The 21,303-nt window shown below is 37.9% G+C and overlaps 1 protein-coding gene across 1 annotated transcript in view; it reads right to left on the reverse strand.

The window, feature by feature from the left end:
- PDE3A (phosphodiesterase 3A) overlaps positions 1 to 21,303 on the reverse strand; it is a 272,747-nt gene that overhangs the window by 31,607 nt on the left and 219,837 nt on the right. Inside the window, exons 3-9 of the mRNA XM_042795533.1 lie at positions 20,090 to 20,350; positions 17,063 to 17,217; positions 12,363 to 12,478; positions 8,407 to 8,626; positions 4,456 to 4,541; positions 3,826 to 3,995; positions 2,346 to 2,483 (exon numbers count right to left, since the gene is read on the reverse strand). Coding sequence (XP_042651467.1) covers positions 2,346 to 2,483; positions 3,826 to 3,995; positions 4,456 to 4,541; positions 8,407 to 8,626; positions 12,363 to 12,478; positions 17,063 to 17,217; positions 20,090 to 20,350 — 1,146 coding nt within the window. The remainder of the gene's footprint in view (positions 1 to 2,345; positions 2,484 to 3,825; positions 3,996 to 4,455; positions 4,542 to 8,406; positions 8,627 to 12,362; positions 12,479 to 17,062; positions 17,218 to 20,089; positions 20,351 to 21,303) is intronic.

Below are 21,303 nucleotides of genomic sequence, written 5' to 3' on the forward strand. Positions count from 1 at the left end.
TGTGACTGAAGACATTATCTAACTTTATGGCCTGTTGTGAAGCATCAACTCAGTCGGAGAGCTCTGCTGTTCCTTTCTGAAATGACACTGGTATGTAAATTCCTCTCTAACCCCTATCATGCATGTTTGTTAGTGCCGCATTTAGAGTGCTTGCCACTGTACTTTGCACAGATGCTTTTATGGCTGCTGACTGGTTTGGGGTCTTTTTATATGTCTAAATCAATTTAGCATTCCAAAAAGAAGAAACAGACATCTCAAGCAGCTTTAAAGATGCTAAGCCAGCATTTGCTTTCTAAACTGAATGCTTCCCTAGAGGCACGTGTCAACTCTGCTTTGTTCCATCTCATAAATTTAACCTAGCAAGGCAAATATAGTTAATTCAGCTTGTTAATTTACTTATTTTTAATGGATGAATCCATTTAACGGCAAAATACAGATAATAAATCATTAGAGCTTTTGTTTTCTTTTGTTTATAATATCCCAGGATTTAAAAATTACACAAGAAAAAGACAATATTTTTGGCTGGAGAAAAAGATTTATTTATTTTAGTTCTCTTATTTCTGAAAATAATTTTGTTAGGACCATCTGAGTAGGTGGGGGAAAGAACTAAAGGATCTATATTTTATGAACAAGATTGAACTTGCTGCATTCTGCTCTTTGGGAGTGGGAGTTATTACAAACAGCTGTTACAGAAAATGTTGAATTTTAATTAAAAATATTATTTATTAAAGCGTCTCTATTTTATTTCACAGACCTTATTTCCGTTCAAACCACGACACACTGCAAAATGGATAACATGCTCAGAGCCTGTGCAAAAAAGCAGATGTTGGGAAGCAGAGTGTGGAGCTTTAGTGCAAATTGAGGGAGGCACAGGGGAATTGTCCTGAGAGGTACAGATCTCCATGCGGCTTGGTAAAGTGCTTAAAACCCATAGAAGTAAAACCAGAACAAAATTTGGCTCACCAAAACTGTTGGTTATGCCATTAAAAAAAAGCTCTGTTTTTCCTTATGTTTCATTTATCATTCTATCATCATTCTATGCTATCAGAAAACAACACAACCAATATGATCTAGAAGAGCATTTTAATCACATGCTTACTATCTAGCGCAAAAGTATCTCAATGTTGACCACAGAATTTGTATCAATATCCACATGCAGCCATAGTTTGCTTATTTCTCTAAAATTAACCTAGAGAGCTGGCAGGCTGGTTAAACATAGATGTTACTTGCCAAGCTATAGAACAATAAAAGGCTGACCACAGAATAAATCTGAATTCATGATGTGGTTTTCCTGGTTGACCACTGGATAACTGAATCTAGATGAATAATAGTTAACCACCAAGGGACTAAGATTTGATACAGAATTTGCTGGAGTTTGTTACACTGAGATCTGACACGCTAACCTTTGTGATTGTGGGGGGTGTTAATTGTCCCACATTGTATCAATTAACATAATCTCTTCTTTCCAGCACTCATGGCTACATAATGCCTTGTAAAGTGATACTAGATCAGTCAGATTCTCTTGGGGTTTTTTCCCTTCTATCACTAAATAATAATAATTACTTCCCTTTCCTGTTTAATGAAACTCAATACTTCCATAAGAAAGTCAGTGTGACAGGAAAAGGGGCATAACAGAGAAGAAAGTTCATCCCAGAAAGTGATTATGGAAGTGACATTAATCATGCTGGGTAGAGATGGGCTGTGTCAGTACTTGCATTCAACTTACAGGAGGGAATGAAAAACTGATAGTTGAAATAAAGATTTCTAAGCTCCCACATCTTGATTCATAGTAAATTAGGCTTCCCTATGTAATAATGATATAAATTTACTATTAAAGTGCTGACTTTAACGGTGAGGGAATATAGCATGGTCTATTTTTTCCGTCACTTCCTGAAAACTTGCATTCTTGCACAGCCTGATTGATAGCTCCAGTATAAAAAAGGGCCAAAGTTCTGTATTTTCTGCATCAACTGAATAAATTTACTGTTTAGCCCTCCCATGCTGAACCCCATGAGAAATCCCTTCACTAATAACTCGGTAAGGGTTGGCAGGACCACCTGCAGATAGAAGAGAATATTCAGAAAGGTTTATGTAAACTTGATGTCACAGAGGAGCAGGCAAAATAGGTGTGTAGTCTTTTTCTTTCACATTTTTAAATTTAAAAAATATAGACATTTAAAAATAAGGAATATAAAGAGACAGAGTTCATATTGTCAGCTTTGAATTAGGTGGCAGGGATCACTATTCATTGGATGACCAGCTTGTAAGGACAATGGATCTTAACACTACTTGTCTAAATCTGTCAATAATCTAGCCAGGCACTGCAGAAAAGATATCATTCTCACCTGACTCAGAATTCGACCACATTTCTTTCCAATTTTTTCCACCAAATCAAAGATTGGGAAGTTCCAACTATTTAGCTGTTCCATCAGGGGATCCAAGTTGTCCATAACCAGAGGCTCAGGAGCCAGTACAGGTTTGTCCTATGGCAAAAATCAGAATAAAGAGGAATTTTAGTTCTGTGAAGCATCTCATACAAAAATTTATGCTTTTAAAAAACAAGGCCACATTAGCATGATCTGTAAGTCGATGTGACTCTACTCAGCTCAGTGGAAATGTCCCCATTTCTACCACCCCTGCAGCTAGTCACTCTGCTTTATAATTTGTTTCACTTGAATGAATAGGAAATTCTGTGTATGAAACATCAGTCTCTGAACTTATCCATGAGACACATTCATTCATTCAGGGAAATCATTCATTCATTTCCAAGGGAGTCAGTCTTCTTCATTGTAAAATTTACTGCAGTACAGAGGGAAAAGTGGTCAGTTTCTACTTCCACATCATGACCCATTCATTACAATCTAACATGGCTAAGGGAGTTCAGTCCATGTGAAATTTTGTATTTCTCAAACTGAAACCTACCTATTTTTCAAGGTCTGAAAATACAAGATGGGTTCTGCCCTCCTTTCACCCTGCATACTTCCTTGAATTTCATTATTACTAAGAAACTGTAGATGAGTAAATGCCAAAATATCTCAAAAAAATGCCTTCTCTCAGCATGTCCAGCTCCAATTCAACAGATTACAATAAATTTTTCAAGAGCTCATGACACCTTAAATTTATTAATTCAGTTGTACATTAGGATGTGGAAATTTAATTAAACAAAGCTTTCCCTCTCATCTTACTCAAGTTTACAGCTGAATACAGTAGTCGTGAGAAGGTCAGCACTTGTTCATCATACTGCACTATTCTTATGTTCAAGACATACACTGACAATAGTATCATGCAGCACCCTCACACAACTGTTGGTTTATTTGAAAATAAGGACCACTGTATATATTAGCCAAGATTGCAAGGCCATTTAGAAGCTGAAGTGGCTGAACTGGAAGACTATATACATATATATATATATATATATATATATATATATATCATGCTGGTAGTCTGAGAAGATAATTTCTCTTCCTTCCAACCCATTCCCTTTAAAGGCAATGCTAACACAGAAGCCAAACATTTCAGAAATGACTTACGCCAGATTCATAAACTTATATTTATTCATCAAAATAGATGGTCAGTGTTTCACAAGTGGTCAGTGCTTAGCAGCTCTCACACATTTCAATGGTTCCTTTCAATTCTTGAAAGTCAACCCTCCTACTGCAAGGTAGAAGCCTGCTGCAATTGTTGCTTAAAACTGTGGTCACAATCTTTAGACAGCCCTAGGGTTTTTTTTGTGGGGGTTTGGGCTTTTTGGTTGTTTGCTCTGTTTTCTTCCCCTGTGTTAGCATACACTCAGTCTGCTCTGCAAGTGGAACTTAAACAAGCTACCTCAGGTGGTATCAAGGGATGCAGAATGATGGTCTCAGGCGTGTACGTCCTACAGACGGATCCCTTCCTCTTCTGCTCTTTGGAGCAATCTGTTTCATCATCATTTTGTACAATATCGCTGCTATCGCTGTTGTTGGTCTCATAGTCAGAAGTGGCTTGCGCAGGATCATCTACAACACAAATTACAAATCTTCTTGTGTGAACAGCAAGGATTGCATGAAAGTCATCCTGTGACCTTCTGAATAATAGCAACAGGATCTCTGACTCATAATACATATGTGCTGCTTGGCTGGGTCCAAAGTCGGACAATCTGTCCAAAGGCATTAAAACATATACCCTGCAGAGTGTAAAAAATGGGATCAGGGATTGAAGAGTGAGAGAAATTTTGAATACCATTATTTGAGTTGACTAGGTTAGATGAAGGAAACAGTATTTCCTTTATATTTTAACTCTATTCTTCATTATCATTTTGCACATGTTGTACATACAAAATGGAAAGAGCCTCAAAGACAATTTGTATGGTCTCACCTCCATATATACTCCTTTTATGACAGACAAGCATATCTGCCCTTTCAGTGAATGACTATTTAATTTTAAGGGATGAGGAGATTTTGATGGACAAAGAATTACCTGCTCTGTTCAGGGTGTGTGTGTTACCATCGTTTCTATCTAGTGTCCCATCACCAGCTTCTATTTGGTTATAGGGTCTGCCACAGCTGAAATACATCAAGAAATATGCTCAATATAAAGAACCATGCACATTAGACAGTCTTATGTAAAATGATTTCCTGCTGATACTGTAAAATTGTTATACGGTATAAGCTATGGTACAGGGTGCATTCTCCAAACAAAATTACAGGAGTGAGTTGAAGTTTTATTGAAAATCAGGGATTTAAAAACACAGAAATACAGAAGGACCTTGGATTAATTGGTTGCCACTATTAAGTTTGTATTGCCAACAGTAAACCTATATTATGTGACTATGTGACTTTTTTTTTTTAATTAATTTTTTATTCTATAAATCAGTATAAAATTCCCCTGGTTTTGTACTACATTTGCCTTAAAAACATGAATTAAAATTATGAAAATGTGCCAGAGTGCCATCAAATCTTACATAATTCAATTTGAACGCAGTCATGATGAGGCTTTACTCTCCTTTTCTTGCTTAGAACTTGAGTATGTTCCTCTTAAGGAGGAAAAGGATATTTTGCCATTACTGTAGTGACAACCTACCAAGTACATCGGAACCAAGGGGGTGTTTTGGACAGAACATGAGGTGAGTGATCTGGTATCCAGACATTTAGCAATGAAACTAGAAGACAGAGTTTGCTCCATCATTCCCAGAACACAAAGACATTGTGGGAGGGATCTTTCCAAATGACTGGCTTTTCCGTCCCATTAAAATGCTGCATTCCTTGAGTGTGATTCGCTTTAAGCCCTAAATGTCAATTCAGTACCAACTGGAACATCTCAAATTACAATGTCCCAATATAACTGAGTCCAGGATCTGAAGGAACAATGATATATCATGAAAACATAAGAGAATTTAACAAATCTGAAGCCTCGTCTAGCAACATTATATCAAATCTGTCTATGACAAACTGCCATTTTAACATTCCTTTCTCTGTTTTGAGCCAGTATTTTGTGGCATACCTCATACATAACAGCCTTTGCAAAGCAACTATTACAAAATTGTTTTGATTGGTCAAACTTTGTATTAGAAACTTTGCACCAATATAAGTTCACCATATAAAAATGACTGATGCCAGATGGCTTTTGACGAGGTCATTGAAAACATATTCTGGAGCTTGATATCACCTGCAAACATAATGAATTCCTGAAATAATTTTAAATAAAAACACAAATCTGCATACAATGATAGTTGTAGTACATAGCCAAGACAACAAATCTTGTACCACTCAGGTTTATAAACAAGGTGAAAAAATATATTAATTTCTCTATCCCACATTCCTTGTGGTTTCCATAAGGTCAATGCTAACAAGCCAAAATGTAAAAGTAAAAGAGAAAGAGAGCCTTTGATTGGTTGTAATGCTACAAGGCTTTTGTGTCATTATGAGTGTACCTCTATTTCCAGAACACATGCAAACTCACACTGATTTAAAATGTATGATCCACATGAAACACTATGTTAAAAAAAAATTACTGAGCTACCTTCTAGAACACTTGAAATCTACTCTATGTCAGAAGTAAACGTGCCCATGCAACTTTAAATCAAGCCCCTTCATGTACAGGCATTATAATATACTTCTTAATCACAGGATTGTTTAACATCTTTTCCACAGGATTCCTGCCTCATCCAAGAAGCAGAATTAAAAATTATTACTTACAAGTTATTTTAACAGCATTGTCTGGTATATATTCTTGTTTAATGTAGTTTTCAAACTCTGCTGTCCTAACACATTTCACTTCGTAAGTACAAAAAAATACAGTAAAACTACGGTCTTGATGCCACTGCCTGGGTGGATTTGATTTAAAGCACTGAACCCATCAAGAGTTCATTTCCTCTTTTGTTGTTGTTGGGAGAGGGATTGGTTTGGTGGTGGCAGAGGTTTGCTGACTTGCTGTTATTTCCTAGCAAGGCAGTTTTTTTGGCAGTAAATGTAGTGGATTGCATACCATGAAGACTAGCAATCTACAGTGTGAAAGCTCAAACATTAAAAGATTTATTTCCAGTGTTTGTTAATTTAACTCTCTCAGCTTGTCTTAGCCATTTAATTTTTGTTGTTGTTTTTTTTGTTTGTTTGTTTTTGTTTTTTTTTTTTTTATTTGTGTTTACATTACTAAGGGGTGCATTATTTCTATACTGTTGTTTCAGCTCGTAGCTGTGCATATGACATCTCTGTATACCAATGGCTAGAAGTGTGACACTGCTTATGATTTTTCAGTGGACATTAAAGGAACAGTGACTATTAATAACAGTGGATGCCAATTCTATTAGCAGTCATAACACCACAATATTTTAAATATGTTTTAAAATAATGTGTTTGCTCCAACAAATCAACAAAGTCTATGACAGCGGTGTAACTATTTGTAATGCTTACACAGTCTGAACATTTGAAAACAAGGAAATTAAGAACTTAAATATGCTATGCAACCTACATAGATCACATAAGACAGTAGTCACATAACAGCTAATGAGCATTTTACCAATGATTACATTGAAATCAAAGTCTACGCCTATCAAGAAAGTATATTTTATTACTACCTACAACGATCTTACATTGATAAATTTTTTTGGATGTTTTTTATGCAATTTTTAACTGTTCTCATTAATAGAAGGTTTCCAATCACAGTTGTTACTAGTTAAAGCAATATTTTGTTGAAATAGTAATAAAGGCACAGTTTAATCAGACAGTAGCATGTTTATGGTATATTTCTTATATGTAATATAGTTTTCATTTTAAATGAATCAGCACAAGTCCCAGTTTTGCAATAATTTTGGAAAACTTTTAAAAGCACGTAGTTTTTATTTAGTCACCTAAATATTTCTTAAAAGCCTGTCAGGATCCTGGTCTGAGCTCCAGTGAGGATGACTCCCTTGAGCAAACTTGCAATCTCAATTTTGACATTCTCCCACCTACTTCCAAGCCCTGCACACATACAAGACACATTAAAAGTCACGTGACTGCAGCCAGAAATGAAAACCTATTTCCAAAGATAGTCAATCTTGAAAACATTTAACCCAGACTCAGATGACATGCTGTCCACTAGCTAGCCAGTAATCACAAATCACTCACTATGATGATCAAAAGTAACATCTAATGAGTAAGATAACCTTGAAACTGCACTGGAACAGCCTTCTAGGTACCAGTGTTTCCCACTATTCTGAACTGGACACATATTGCAAACTCCAGTAATCTAACTTGACAACTGAATGGTTTTTGAGAAGACAAACAGAACAACTTTCCAAAATGCTGACTCTGCAGAGCAGGTCTGCTTAATCTAAGAATGGCCTACTTTAAAGTGTGAATTTAACTGTGTTACTGTAACTCTTAGCTGCAGAAAGAACTCGGCTGCAGTTGATTTCTGAAAAAAAACCCAATGCTACATAATCTGACTCTGCCTAAGGAGGACAGGATCCACTCCTGAGAGAGTGCTCAAAATTACACACTCCTCAGCACAGTTGGCACACCTTTATCAGAAGGCTACAGGCCAGCAGCTTTTAAACTCTAGCAGTCAGATTCTTCTATCAAACATTAGGTGTCAGCTGTGAAAGACTTGGCCTGTGACCTGAAAGTGACTGTTCATGTTAAGGGTGTAGAGTGAGAGACAGAAGTTGTTAACACGAAATCCAACTTTGGGATCTCCAAGTTATTGACAAAGAATTTATTTATGAATCTGACATGAGTAAAAGCTATAAATGTAGCTAACCGCCTTGCACTTTGAAAGCACTTTATAGCATCAGTCTACATAACTACTCATATACTAAGAACCGCTTAGATATGGTAAAATATCAATACACAATACCACAGCAAATCACAAAATCTTTCATATGGGCCAAAAACTGGTTTGCAAGAACAACATGAAATGATTCCAACGCATGTCAAATTACTATCTTACCTGCTGCAGATGACAGAAGGGCTGATAATAGAGTCTGACAGAGCAGGTGCACTCTGAGTAGAAGTTAAGACTTTGTGTGGCTTTAAGCCTTGCTTGCTGTCAATATCTGTAGAGTCTGGAAATGACACAGAAGATGTTTTTCCAGTAGGACTTGTGGCAGGTGTCCCCTGAATCGGTGAATGGCATGGGGAGGTGAGAGGTGAAATATTTGGCGGGATACCTGGCAAGAGAAAAAAAGTCTTGTCAATTAACAGAAGTGGCAGATGGTTGTATAAATTCACTGTGCAGAAATACTCCCCTTGAGATGCTCAGGTACCAGCATAGCTTCCAAACAGAAAAATAAGAGAAACCCCTTATCCACTCTGAGCCAAGCCCGTGGCTATCACAGAGAGATGGAGCTCCATTATTATCAACCACTTCTACCTGTTGGAGATCTGACTCAAAATATAAAGCATATTCTCCCTCTGGAGCAGGATGCACTAACTGGCAGGCATGAAATGAAAGGCATGCATTAGTGGCATGACTACTGGTATCAAGATGTTCTAGTGACAGACACACCAAACTCCAAACAGGCAGTTCCCAGACTCATCTGCAGTTTCTCTTTGCTTCACTGTCTCCATATGTAAAGCAGAGACATGAAAGGCTTACATACACTCCCAGTAATTTTGAATTTCTACATGTGTGAAGACTAGCAATAAACAAAAAAAAAGCAATTTTTTGTAGTCATACCTTATATGAATATAAAACATTGCACTTATGGTGCCATTTCCACATTCCTCACAGATTTTGGCCTTGATCTTGTGCAGCTTGAGTTTATTATTCAATATCTGTTGCTCACTATGGGACACTTGCGACCATTACTTGTACCACATGGTATTGTATTCCTGAGCTAGTGTAACAGAAACTGCCAATATCCACGTGTGTGAACACTAGCAAAATGTAGTTCTCTCTGTCCCTTATTCTATCTAAGCACCACTGCCAAGATGAAATGCATCAGCCAGTCCAGTGTGTGAGACAATCTGATGCCTTCTCTTTGAATCCACTTCATGTTTTCTAGTCTCAGACAAAAAGGTCCCAGTCACAATAAAGCACAGAGTAGCAAACATAATCTATCTTAAAAGGAAATGCATGTAAATTAATTTACCTCCTCTTCTAAAGTTTGTAGGAACTCAGCCCCAGTTCACTTATGATGTTCATCTTCAAAGCCAAATAATATAAAGACCTTGGGAACTTTAACTGTTTTTATGTGTGAACTGTGCCCACTATCTAAATGCATTCCAGACACAAAATTTACCTTAGAATAAAGCAATATGTTGATCTAAGTTTATGAAATACTAACGTTGCAGGATATATGTGTACTGTTCCAGTATTTTTTCCTGATAAAAGCCTACTGTGATACGAGGTTAAAATATTATTTACTGTTGACAATTCAAGAGTTAAAAATAATCTCTGACAGTTATTACAGTGCAATTTTGAGATATCCATCTGTGAAGTTTTGATTAGGGTATTTCTTCATCAAACATGTGGTATGCATTACTGTCTTAATGGTTCCAACTAGGATATTACATTAGCCTTGAGATCAGAAACCTGCAGCCTACAGAGCAATTAAAAAGTTATCAGATGGCCATGACATATAGAAATTGCTTTAAAATACAGAAAGCCTCTGTTTCACATTTACTTATCCTCTGAGATATCTGCTTTCCATCCAACACAGATATGTCTTTGAAAACACTTCACAGTCTGTTAGTTGCACAGGGGATTGAATTGGATTATTATGTATCTTTGAGCTATATGTTACCTGGTAATATTAATGACTGTTAGAGAATACAATATATATGGTTATCTTTCAACAATTTAAAGCAAGTCCTGGGAATTTAAACAGCAATTTTCACAATAATGTTTCTAATCACAGCTGGCTTTCTATTGCTAGTCTGGGTTCCTGTCTCTTGAAATATGTTTGGTTGTATGGTGTTTTTTTTTTTAAGAATAATTTGCCAGGGTAGGTAACAAAAATAAATACATTCACCAGAAAAATTAAAACCTATTTTAAATAATCCAACATTTAACTATTTATTGGCAAAAGTGAGAGAAAGCATGTCTTGCTACAGTAAGGAATTCTGAATATTCAAGATAAGAGAAAAATAACATTAGAGGGAGAATTTTTTGAAGTACAACCTTCTGCTTAGGTCCTTCAGAACTTTTACACATGTGCAACATTGAAGAAATAAAACAGTAACTTCAATGTGATGTGAAATTACGTATGAAAACACTTGAGTTGACCCCAGAATTTTGCTAAAATAAGTATAGCTAGCAGTATTTTAAAATCCTAGTGTCTTCATGTCTAATTAAAGACACATTTTGTAAATTAACAGATTTACAGATTTATCTAGATCAGTATCTACTAAGAACTATTATATATTGCCAATGGAGCTAATATACAAAAGTCTAATTTGCATTAATTAGAGCAAATTGAAACAATTCTTTATTTGGAAAACAAAAACAAATCATAATTAAAAATGCATGATTGTAAGCAGTCTAAAACATCAAAATATTGATCTTCTGCATAAAATGATGAGCCAAAATTCTTACTCCTGTCAATCAGTGTCCCTAGGAATTGCTTGTGATGGAATGGAGATCTCCCTTCATTACAGGAGAGCTCATGTGTTTGGGCAATAGAGATGACTATTGACACTTTCTGGAAGCAGAACAGACTAAATGTAAAACTAACTGATGGGGTTGATAAATCTTGTTTCCCAAGTATAAAATATTATACATCCCTCCTCCCCCCCATTTTCAAGTTGATGGGTTAATCTCTGAAAATCAGAAGTCTAGGCAGGATTTGTTTTGTTCTAAAAAAAATTCCTTGATTTTTGGCACTGTATCTCCACTATTTTCCAAGTTCTATCTTATTATTTTGCTTATGTGCCTATTACCTTTTAAGATAGTATTGTGTTACTTAATCTTCACTGTGTTATAACAAAACACCTTCTGTACAAGAGGATATTAAATAAACTTCAGTTTGAAAAGGAGATGTGATGTGACAGTGCTGGATATGCAGAATAATTGTGCAGATGTATCTTCAAACCCATCTCTAAGTTAGGATTCTCTGACTTACCCGATGTCAGGCCTCAGGCATCTATCAATTTCCATCTGATGTCTGAGTGGCTACTATCTCTGAGTAACATTATCTCAACATCATTCCACGTTTGGAAAAAAACCAGGCTGATTTATAAAAGGAAGGCCTTGTGATCATTTTGAATTGCAAGTTAAAGCATGGGTAAGCTTTAACTCCTGCATTTGTACAGGGAAGAGAACCACATTACTACCGATTAAGACTGCTTCATGGCTGCCATACTGCACATTTCATTATCAATTAAGAAGCCACCTTCTCAATTTCTTTCACCCAGTTAAAGCAGGAGTCATTTTTTTAAAGGCCCAAAAAGCTTAGTAAAACACCCCGTATTTCTCATCTCTAAAAATCAGTAAGAACTACCTGGACTTCTGAGTTATAATGGCTTTGTCTTGGATATGTTTGCATAAAATGGGTCGGTTGCTGCCTACAGTCCTGAATGGCATTATGTATGCTGTGCTTCAAGAAATCTGAGTCAGGCAATATATACAGACAGTTAATCTAACAGACATTGTAGGAAACACTTTGTTCTCAGCCCTGTTGTAGTTAAGGGAATTCCACGGATATAAATCACAACATGATTTGGTATCACACTTGCCACATCATGTCATGACTAACCTCTATAAATCATAAAAGTCAAAACATTTACAACAGCATCACTATAAGCTATAGTATTTAAAGCCACTGCTTTTTTTTTAAATAAAGGAAATAACTATATTAATCAAAAAATATGAGAAGACACAGATTGCACAGAGATCAAAAGCAGCTGCACGTGCTAGTCGCAGGGAAGCAGCTGAGCCTGACAGAGCCACAGATGCCCACTCACCTTGCCGGCTCTGCCTTTTGGCATTCAGGTGGTTGGTAGAAGACATGGCATAGGAGGTCGAGAAGGACCTGCTCTTCGTGATTGTCATCAGAATTGAGCTGTTCCAGGAGTCAGTGCTGCAAAACCAGAGTGCAAACAAGCATCATTCAACACAGTAAAAAGCTTCAACAGTAAGTAGATCTTAAGAAGTCAGAAGCCACCGCAAGAAGTTTGCGATACTGAGATAGCACAAAATCGGATGAGAAAAACAGCATCTATGTGTTGGCTGAACTGCTATCTGTAAGGCACTCAGTAGTGTATTCAGCAAAAATATTTACAATGCAGAAACTCCAAAGCTGGACTTCCTTCAGTGCTGAGGACTATTCACTTTATTTATGCAAAGAAGTCTTCACTATATTGTTCTGACAGTACAAAGAGGCTTAAAAGTTGACTTGAAATAAGTTAAATTTATACTCTCTTTTAGTGCCTCCTTACAAGAGCCAGAAGTGCCAGTAGCTCTCTGTGTAAATGAAAAATCAGTCTCCTTGACTCCTCTGCTGCAACCGCCAAGGCAGATACCCAGTAAGCCTTTGGGCACTGGAGGAGCTCCTCAGGAGGCTGGGAGAGGCTCGGAAGAGCCCTGTATTGCTGTTGGTAGTGGTGTGCCTCTTCTCTGGGTGAAGCACTTCATGCTCTAGCCAACTGAAACGCATGCTTCATCTGAAAAAAAAAACCCTACTGACATCCCTGAAGACATTTGTCACTGATCCAAGAGAAACTCACTGAAGGAAAACAGGGTGCATGTGTGTCTATGTGTGGGGAACAAATGCCAGTCCCCTACAACAGGATGGGTGCATGCTTCAGCCTGCAGGCTATAACTGTGTACCAGAAGAGGCCAAATACTTCTGTAAAGCAAGAGAATTGTATTTTTCATTGTTTTCCCAAATGACATTCATAAAATGTCAGCTGCTTGCAGGGGTGTAGCACTGGCTCTTTATCATGAGGCCTATGACCTCTCTGGACAGATCTGCAAGGTCTCTCAGGCTCCACACTTCTCCTCATAGCCTCACATCCAAGAGATGAGATGACGTGCAAGGCAGAAGATAGCCTTTTAAAGCAGCCTAGTCCCAGCTAAAATTGAAAAAAAACTTGAAAAAAACCCAAAAAAGTATTCTGAAATAAAAAAGCATGTGACATTGTCTTAACTCTACAAAAAACTTATTGTTTTGGAAGAACAAGCACTACCTACAAAAATATTTGCTAGTTGTATTCACTGGCCCAAATTCCTATAATCCCTGATGAAGTAAGATGAAGAAAGAATCCAGCTGTTTAATTTTTTTTTGTTTGTTTGTTTTCTACTGTGGTTTTGTTTTTTAATTAACAGGAAGAATATAACACACTGGCCCACTGTAAAGACCAAACCAAAACCAAAACAAAAAACCCTAAACCACATTCTTTGACTACTTAAGGGAGAACCATTGGATAAGAAGTGACTGAGGGAAGGAACTGGAAGCTCTATTATTTTTTCCAAATCATTTGAAGCTATAAGAGGACCATGTTTTACCAGTTTAGTGACATGCGGTTGGAAGAATACAGGATCAGTAATCTTAAATAGAGATTTAAGGGGGATTTTTGCAAATATGCTGACTACAGAAATCTAGAGGTGATGTCCCAGACTGTGAGGAACAAGTTGCAGATTTTGTAACTTCAAAATCTGCCACAAGGTAATTCCAGTATCACTTCCCCTCTCCTACCCTTCAAGTCATGAAATGTTTCTTTCTCTGTGACCTGTCCACGCTTGAATTTGGTACAGGGGAAGTGGCAGATAATCAAGAGGGTTTTTTTTTCCCTTCAGTTCAAAATTCTTTTCCTTGAAAGTAAATCTGTATTGGTCTGCCAAAATTTTTAAAGCTAGACTTATAGGATTAATTTTTCCCCTTTCTGAAATACACATTGTTTCTCCTACTGTAAAAGACGAACTGCAAACAGTAGGCTGGGAGGCTTGACAGAACTATAATTATACAATTGGCGACATTAAATGTAGGAAGAATTGATAGCCTGCTTAGTTGGCTCATCATGCAGAGTTATGTAACAACCATAGAAAAGGACCAACAATAATATTTAATTGCTCTCCTCTCTGATTCCCATCTTAGGATGCTTACATACTACGTGAAAGTCTGAGATCAACAGTATAAATCAAATGCACCCTGGGAACCATAGGCCAGTGACTGAAGAACATTTCCATTTGGTTATAGCTTCTCTGTATTTACTTTTACTGAGATACATGGGACTCCTCACAAAGGGAACTTTGGCTAACCATGTATTTTTCTTGCACCATTCAGTGTACTCTGCAGGCTGTCTTGAGCACCTAGGTGTCCTACACACTTTCCTCTATGGGAAAGGTTTATGTACCGGGAAGAAAGGCTGACCAAGGCAGCTCTCTGGGGCTGCATTCACCCAAGCTATACAGCAGCAAACACTGGTGATGTTGGGCCTTTTCAGGTCCTATCTTTTTCTCCACTACTGACACCAAATTTTGAATCACAGAAAAACGCGTGAGTCTTCTAATATCACAGCTCTAAATTCTTGAATTTGGTGCTTTTGTTTTGCTCTTCCTTTCCCTACAGCAAAGCATGTCTCCACACTCTCTCCTCATCCACCAACTCCAAGATGATAGCCCTTGCTGAGTGGACCTGAACTTTATTCTCACAGAGTGGCACCATAATTACTACCAGGCTGCACGACTGACTGCCTTCTGCCCTTCCTTTGAAGGCTCTGCTCCTTTCTGACTAGAATAGAGAAATACTAATGGGGCCAGAAAGGAGGAAATTCTGTTGAAGTAGCTACACAATGTATCATAGTTAACAGCACCTGGGACCCAAGCCTCTCTCTCTCCTCACAGATGAAAGCCCTTCCCACAAGGCTAACATCCATTCAACTCCCTCTTTCACTGGCTGCTACTGGATTATCTGTTGCAGCCCTTGTGGAGGGTTAAACACAGCCCACCTCCAGCTACCTGGTATCATGAATGTCCCAAAATGCAGGGTACCTAGGTCTGAATGCTCTCAGGCAGAGAAGCAACTTTATTAGGGTATTCCTCTGCAAATGCACTAAACCAGTCAGCTGCCAGATGTAAGCAGCTGAGCAGAAACAATTTCTCTCTCTCCATTTCATGGGAGGACTATGTATTTTATGATACTGGCTCAGGGATCAGGCCCTGAGAAAAAGAGAATGGGTAAGAGTGACATGGGAATACCCAACTGACATAGTCAGTCAGGAGGGACTAAAGCCGTAAGATAAAACCCCATCTCCTCAGAATAGTGAGAACTAGTGTGCTTCTGGGTAACTCTGAAAGACTTTCAGGACGTGCTTTAGGAAACTGGAACTAAATTTTGAGTTGGGTACAAAATGGAGTAGGTAGGTACTTCAGCCTATGCAAATCTCTTTGTGGATCTAGTGCTCTGTTTCTATGATGCACTATATGAACATAACATTAAAGTGTATGTGTCATGATTGAATCCAGAACTCTTTTGCCAAGAAAGACATAATAATGTACAATTTCTTCTGTGATTTTGCTGAAATTCATCTCAAGGCTTTATTAATTATTGCTTTGTAGTTGCGACTGTTCCAGTACCAGCACCTGCTTAACAGAACCCTTAAAAATATGGCACATCTTAAATGAGTAAATAAATAAATGAATCAAACAGAAGTGGGCATTCAATCTGAACCCCAACAAAACAGCTGTGTGTATTTGCTTCTTGTGGCAAATTAGGAAAAGCCTTTCAACTAGATGAGACAGTTGAAATTCTGAATCCCAGAAGATAAACTCTGTGGTCAATGGGAAAGAAGTGTGCCACTGCAGTGCTTAAAATTAGGGATAGCAGAGCAACCACCCTGCAAGAAACTTTACACTGCCCATTTAATTTTCAGCTTTGCTTTCAACCTCTACTAGCAAATCTTCCTTTGTAATTTTATACCTAGATCTTTTATTTTTTTTCCCCACTGGTAACAAATCTGCTTTCTTATCTTCACTAAATCACTTTTTGAGTTATCTAACTGAATGGTATTTATTTACCATCTATTGATGGTATTGCATTTGCCTAAGTTCATTCAGGGAGCCCTAAGCAGTTATATTCTGGAACTAAGTCCATACATAGGATGCAGGGCATGCACAGTGCTGTATGGTCTGATGATACTCCATATCTATGTACAGAAAACCATAAAACTGTGTATTCTAGGAGGGTCCACTTAAAATGAGGGTTTATGTTGTGGAAATTAGTATCTAGAGGATGGAGAAGTCTTTTATGAACTGGTTTAATGACAGGACCACATCATTAGGTATGTTCTTAGAAGTGATGTTCAGCAGCTGGGTTACTTCTTAGAATTTTTCCTTGGCTGAGCAATACCCATGGAGGAAACTGCTGCATATCAAGATTTAAACCAGCTATCTTGCCTTGTTTCCAATTTTATTGTGCAATTCTGCACTTTGCCTGCATAAACAGATTTCTTTTTCATTCTGCTTCCTAATAATAGGCATAGTTTTGGCATAATCTGACTAAAATTTGGAATGTCACTTCTTTGGCAGCCCAATTTAGAGAAACATGAAGAAGTAGTTCTAAGACACTTTGAATTCAGCATTTTTAAATGAGGGACATCATCACACAGAACCAAAGAAATTTGCCCAAAGGGAGACATAAAAGAGAGAGGAGGCAATCTGTAACCTGGACGAAGATGATTCATGAGGTTTGATGCTGGCACTGCGATCCCTTCTCACTGGAGCTGGCTCCAGTGTAGGTAATCCTGTGGCTGATGTTGTTGTGGTCCAAGTTGAGGACACTCGTCTCAGCAGTCCTGGAGGCAAACTTCTCCGTAAGCGCTAGAGAGGAATCAGTTGCTTAGAGTTTATACAGGCTTACAAAAACATGCAGAAGAAAAACATTTCCATTTGATAAATTCTGCCTGACAACACCTAGTAAGGTACCTTAAATCTGTATTTTCCCAGATATTATGGTGCCCATCTTCTATTCAAATCAATACAGCTGGTGCTTTAAATGCTTGGAGGATCTGGACCATCCTCCCTATTTCAAGTTTAAAGAAAGATATATATATATATGTACAGCCCCATAGCCACAGATTTTGAACACGTGAAGCTCCCACTGAAGTCAGCCAATGTTGGTCGTGATCTTTAAAAATTTTGGTCTTATATGATGTGGCCAAAGGCACTTAAGCAAGTCATCAGGGCCACAAAGGTGACAGTGATTGGAGCATCTGTCATAAAATGAAAGGCTGAGAGAGCTGGGATTGCTCAGCCTGAAGAGAAGGCTCAGGGGAGATCTTACCAATGTGTACAAATACCTGAAGGTAGGGAGTTCAAAAAGATGGAGCCAGGTTCTTTCTAGTGGTGTCCAGTGACAGGACAAGGGGCAACAGTGCACAAATTGAAATACAAGAAATTCCATTTAAATGTAAGAAAATATTTTTTACTGTGAGGATGTTTGAACACTGAAAGAGGTTGCCCATAAAGCCTGTGGAGTCTACATCCATGGAGATACTCAAAACCCAACTGGACATCCTCCTGAATGACCTGCTCTAGGTTGAGCCTAGTGAAACCTGCTCCAGGGTCAACTTTCTTGAGCTGTGGGACTGGACTAGATGATCTCTGGATTGGACTAGATGATCTCCAGAAGCACTTTCAACCTCAACCATTCTGTGATTTAAACTGTCATGAGTGCTTAGAATCAGAGATTCAAGGCAAGAAAGGCTATAGGAAAAATAAAGGAGGGGAGCTCCAGCTTGTTTTCCTGCTGTATCTATCCAATCCAAAGATCACCCACTGAAATAAAACTTTAATGATCTGGGATGTAATGTCTCCTGAAAAGCTTAGGGAAAGCATCACTGTTTGCAGCAGATTTTTCTTGACCACCCTGCATTTTTCTTTCACCCGACTCTTCCTTTTCTCCATGGACAGGACTCATATTGTTTTTCCAACTTTTTGAAGGCAGAGAGAATAAAAGATGATGGCAGAGAATCTTTGCGGATCCAGATTTGCTGTGGCAGATGCTATAATTTTGTAAGATGTCTCTCTTGTAGTTCTCGTGAAGTGTTTATAGTTAAGAACTAAAATAAATATGTCTCTGTGCTGGAGAGCTTTGACTTTGTCAGAGGGTTAAGAGATATGAGGTAGAAGACACTTGTGGTTCTGAAGCTCAGACTTACAGATAAATATGTTAACATACTACCTCTTTACCCAAAATGCTCAGTGTCAGATGCTTAAGGACACGAAATCTATATTTAGACACTTAAATAAAGGACTGCAAGCTATTAGTTTTATGAACCATAATACATTTTGGCCAGTGAATTCTTCAGTCAAATTAGTTCTCTGTAGCATTAACTCATTTCTTCATCCTTCATTTCTCCTCAGTAGGTATTATGCAACAGCAAACTGGTATCTGTTCACTGTGCTTGCTCATGTGATGGCAGTGTTCTTCCACTTAACTTTTCCCCTCAGAGCCTAGAGTACAGCCATTATAGACATGTACACTAAAATAAACTGGAAAATGCGCTTAAAAAACTGTGAACATCAGTTTCGTATGTACAGCTGATACATAGGCAAATAGGGTAATAATTATCATCACACTAAAATAAAAAAAGAATCACAAGTGTTACAATTCAGATGCTGGGAAATGCTGGAATGAATGCTGTCTGTGTCATCTGAACTGCTTGCTGAAACATAAAAGCATTTGCCTGTGCAACATACTCTGCCTATATTTAATTTTACAAGTGAGATTGCAGTACAAAAGTATTTTGGTTTAGTTTCAGCAGTGAAATGTAAGCCTTGCAGGACAGCTAATTAACAACGAACCTACAATTCAAATTACTTCAAAGCTGGCAGCTTCTTTCTAGTTGTTTTCTTACTAAACATGGGTAGTTAACACTCGTTATTTCCTGTTAGATTCCTGTGCATTTATAAAGACATCTGCTAAGGCAGTAATATATATATTTTTTTAGTTAAGTCATCTTTTTCTTCTGAAGACTACTTCTAATGAGCTCACGGTATCTGTCAAACTAACTACTGTGTTAATCTTTTTTGTTTGTTAGTTTGGTATACAACATTTTAAACTTGATCTAAAGCAACTGGAGGTCATCAACAGAGACTTTTTCATTGACTTCTATAGCTTTCACACCTCCAGCTAAGGGATGGAAGAAGAGACTGAAATTCATACAGAATTTCAAATTCCAATCTTCAAGGTGGGCAAAAACGTTCCTCATATTGCTACTTAATTTCCCACTGCTCATTGACTAGGATAGTCACCCTACATGCAGTGGCTTAAATCTTTTGAGCGAAAGGGGAATTTCTGCGTGAGAAGTAATGGGGCAGACTTGTGAGTCTGGATGCTGAAAGGCTTTTGCTTGCTCTGTTCCCTATCATTTCTTCTCTCTTAAGCTCTAACCAACACCTGTGAGGAAATATGACCACCATCTATGTCAGCCATCCAGTGTCGAACATCATCTTCTAAAGATTCCTGAACCAAAGTTAACCTGGCCATGAGTTGAAGGATACACAGGAATTGTCTTACTATGAAACCAACAGTCTATTTAGCTGTCCTTTTACAGGAGAGTATGATTAGTGCATAAAATGTTAATCTGAAGCAAACAAGCAAAAAGCCCAGTGACACCTCCCACTAGTCCAGTGATGTCGCTTTAGGGAGAGCCAAGTTACAAGATGATAGAAAGGGTCCAGTACTCACCTTGGGAATAGCTAGTTTCTCTCCTTTCTCTGGACATTCCTCTGAGTCGGAGCAGGTGTAGTTCTCACTGAAGGACACCAGAGGGTTCACCCTTGGCTTGTGGATGGCTTGGAAGGTTAACTGCGTATTAAGCAGGTTGCTCACTGTTCTCAGTGAAGTACACACGTTGGGGGGCAGCGAAGGATCTGCCAGAAGGTCTGTGATGAGCCCGTGTGCTTCTCCCATGACAGCAATATCCACTGTGATACTGGTACCAGAAGACTAAAGAAGACAAAATTAATACATGTCAGACAATAGAAGTGAGTAACTTCCTGAACAGTATCTAAAGCTGTGATGAACTCCCCCCACAACTTTTGTTAAAGCAGTTACCCAGAGTGGAAAAATAGTAACATGAAATAATTCTTTAAATAAGGAGAATCATGCTGAATAGATTGATCATCAGGCATGATGCTCACAGCCCAAAAAGAGTTTGGAATTTCATCATATCTGATTTTCAGCTTTCACCACCTGCAGCTGACTTAACTCATTTGAATGAATTGTTCAGGCTCCCTACAGAGACATAGTCAATGGACAGGGGCAATTTGCACAAATAATTTTGGAGACATAGCTTATGATGGGAGGAGTCTCTCTCCAGAGATGCCTTTCTACTAACTACAGAGGCATCTAGAACAACTAATGCTCAATGCTTATGCTTAGATAAATTATATAAATCCCAAGCATATACTGAGATTTTTTAAGTATCTCCATGCTATTAAAACACAGCATACTGGTATGGTGGCAACAACATTATTCTCCAATGAATTGCATATTGTGCAGGTATACCAAAATTGAAAGGGAGTAAAAAGCGGATTTTCCAATCCTTACTTTATTCAGATGTAAGTGATGAGAATAGTTACTCTACAGACTTATATGACGAATTCAGATGGTCCTTATTTTCTCTTGGGTTTGGAATATATACCTACTTAACATATATCATTTAGGAAGAATTATTAACTAAAGTGATACATAAGCAGAAATAAGGAGCAGCTCGTATCACTGGCAAATCTTATATACCCTAGCCAGTATATGTATATAATTGATCTGTAAGCGACACACTGCAAAACAACTGTGTCTCAGACAAACTATCTTCATAGGTGTAGTCCATCCATCACACACACGGGTGATCTAACACAGCTGTAGCACTGGGCTTGCAGGGCATGCACAAGAGGATTGAT

The sequence above is a fragment of the Tyto alba genome, unplaced genomic scaffold (genome assembly GCF_018691265.1).
Source record: "Tyto alba isolate M040663 unplaced genomic scaffold, T.alba_DEE_v4.0 Super-Scaffold_21, whole genome shotgun sequence".
NCBI classification, from domain to species: domain Eukaryota; kingdom Metazoa; phylum Chordata; class Aves; order Strigiformes; family Tytonidae; genus Tyto; species Tyto alba.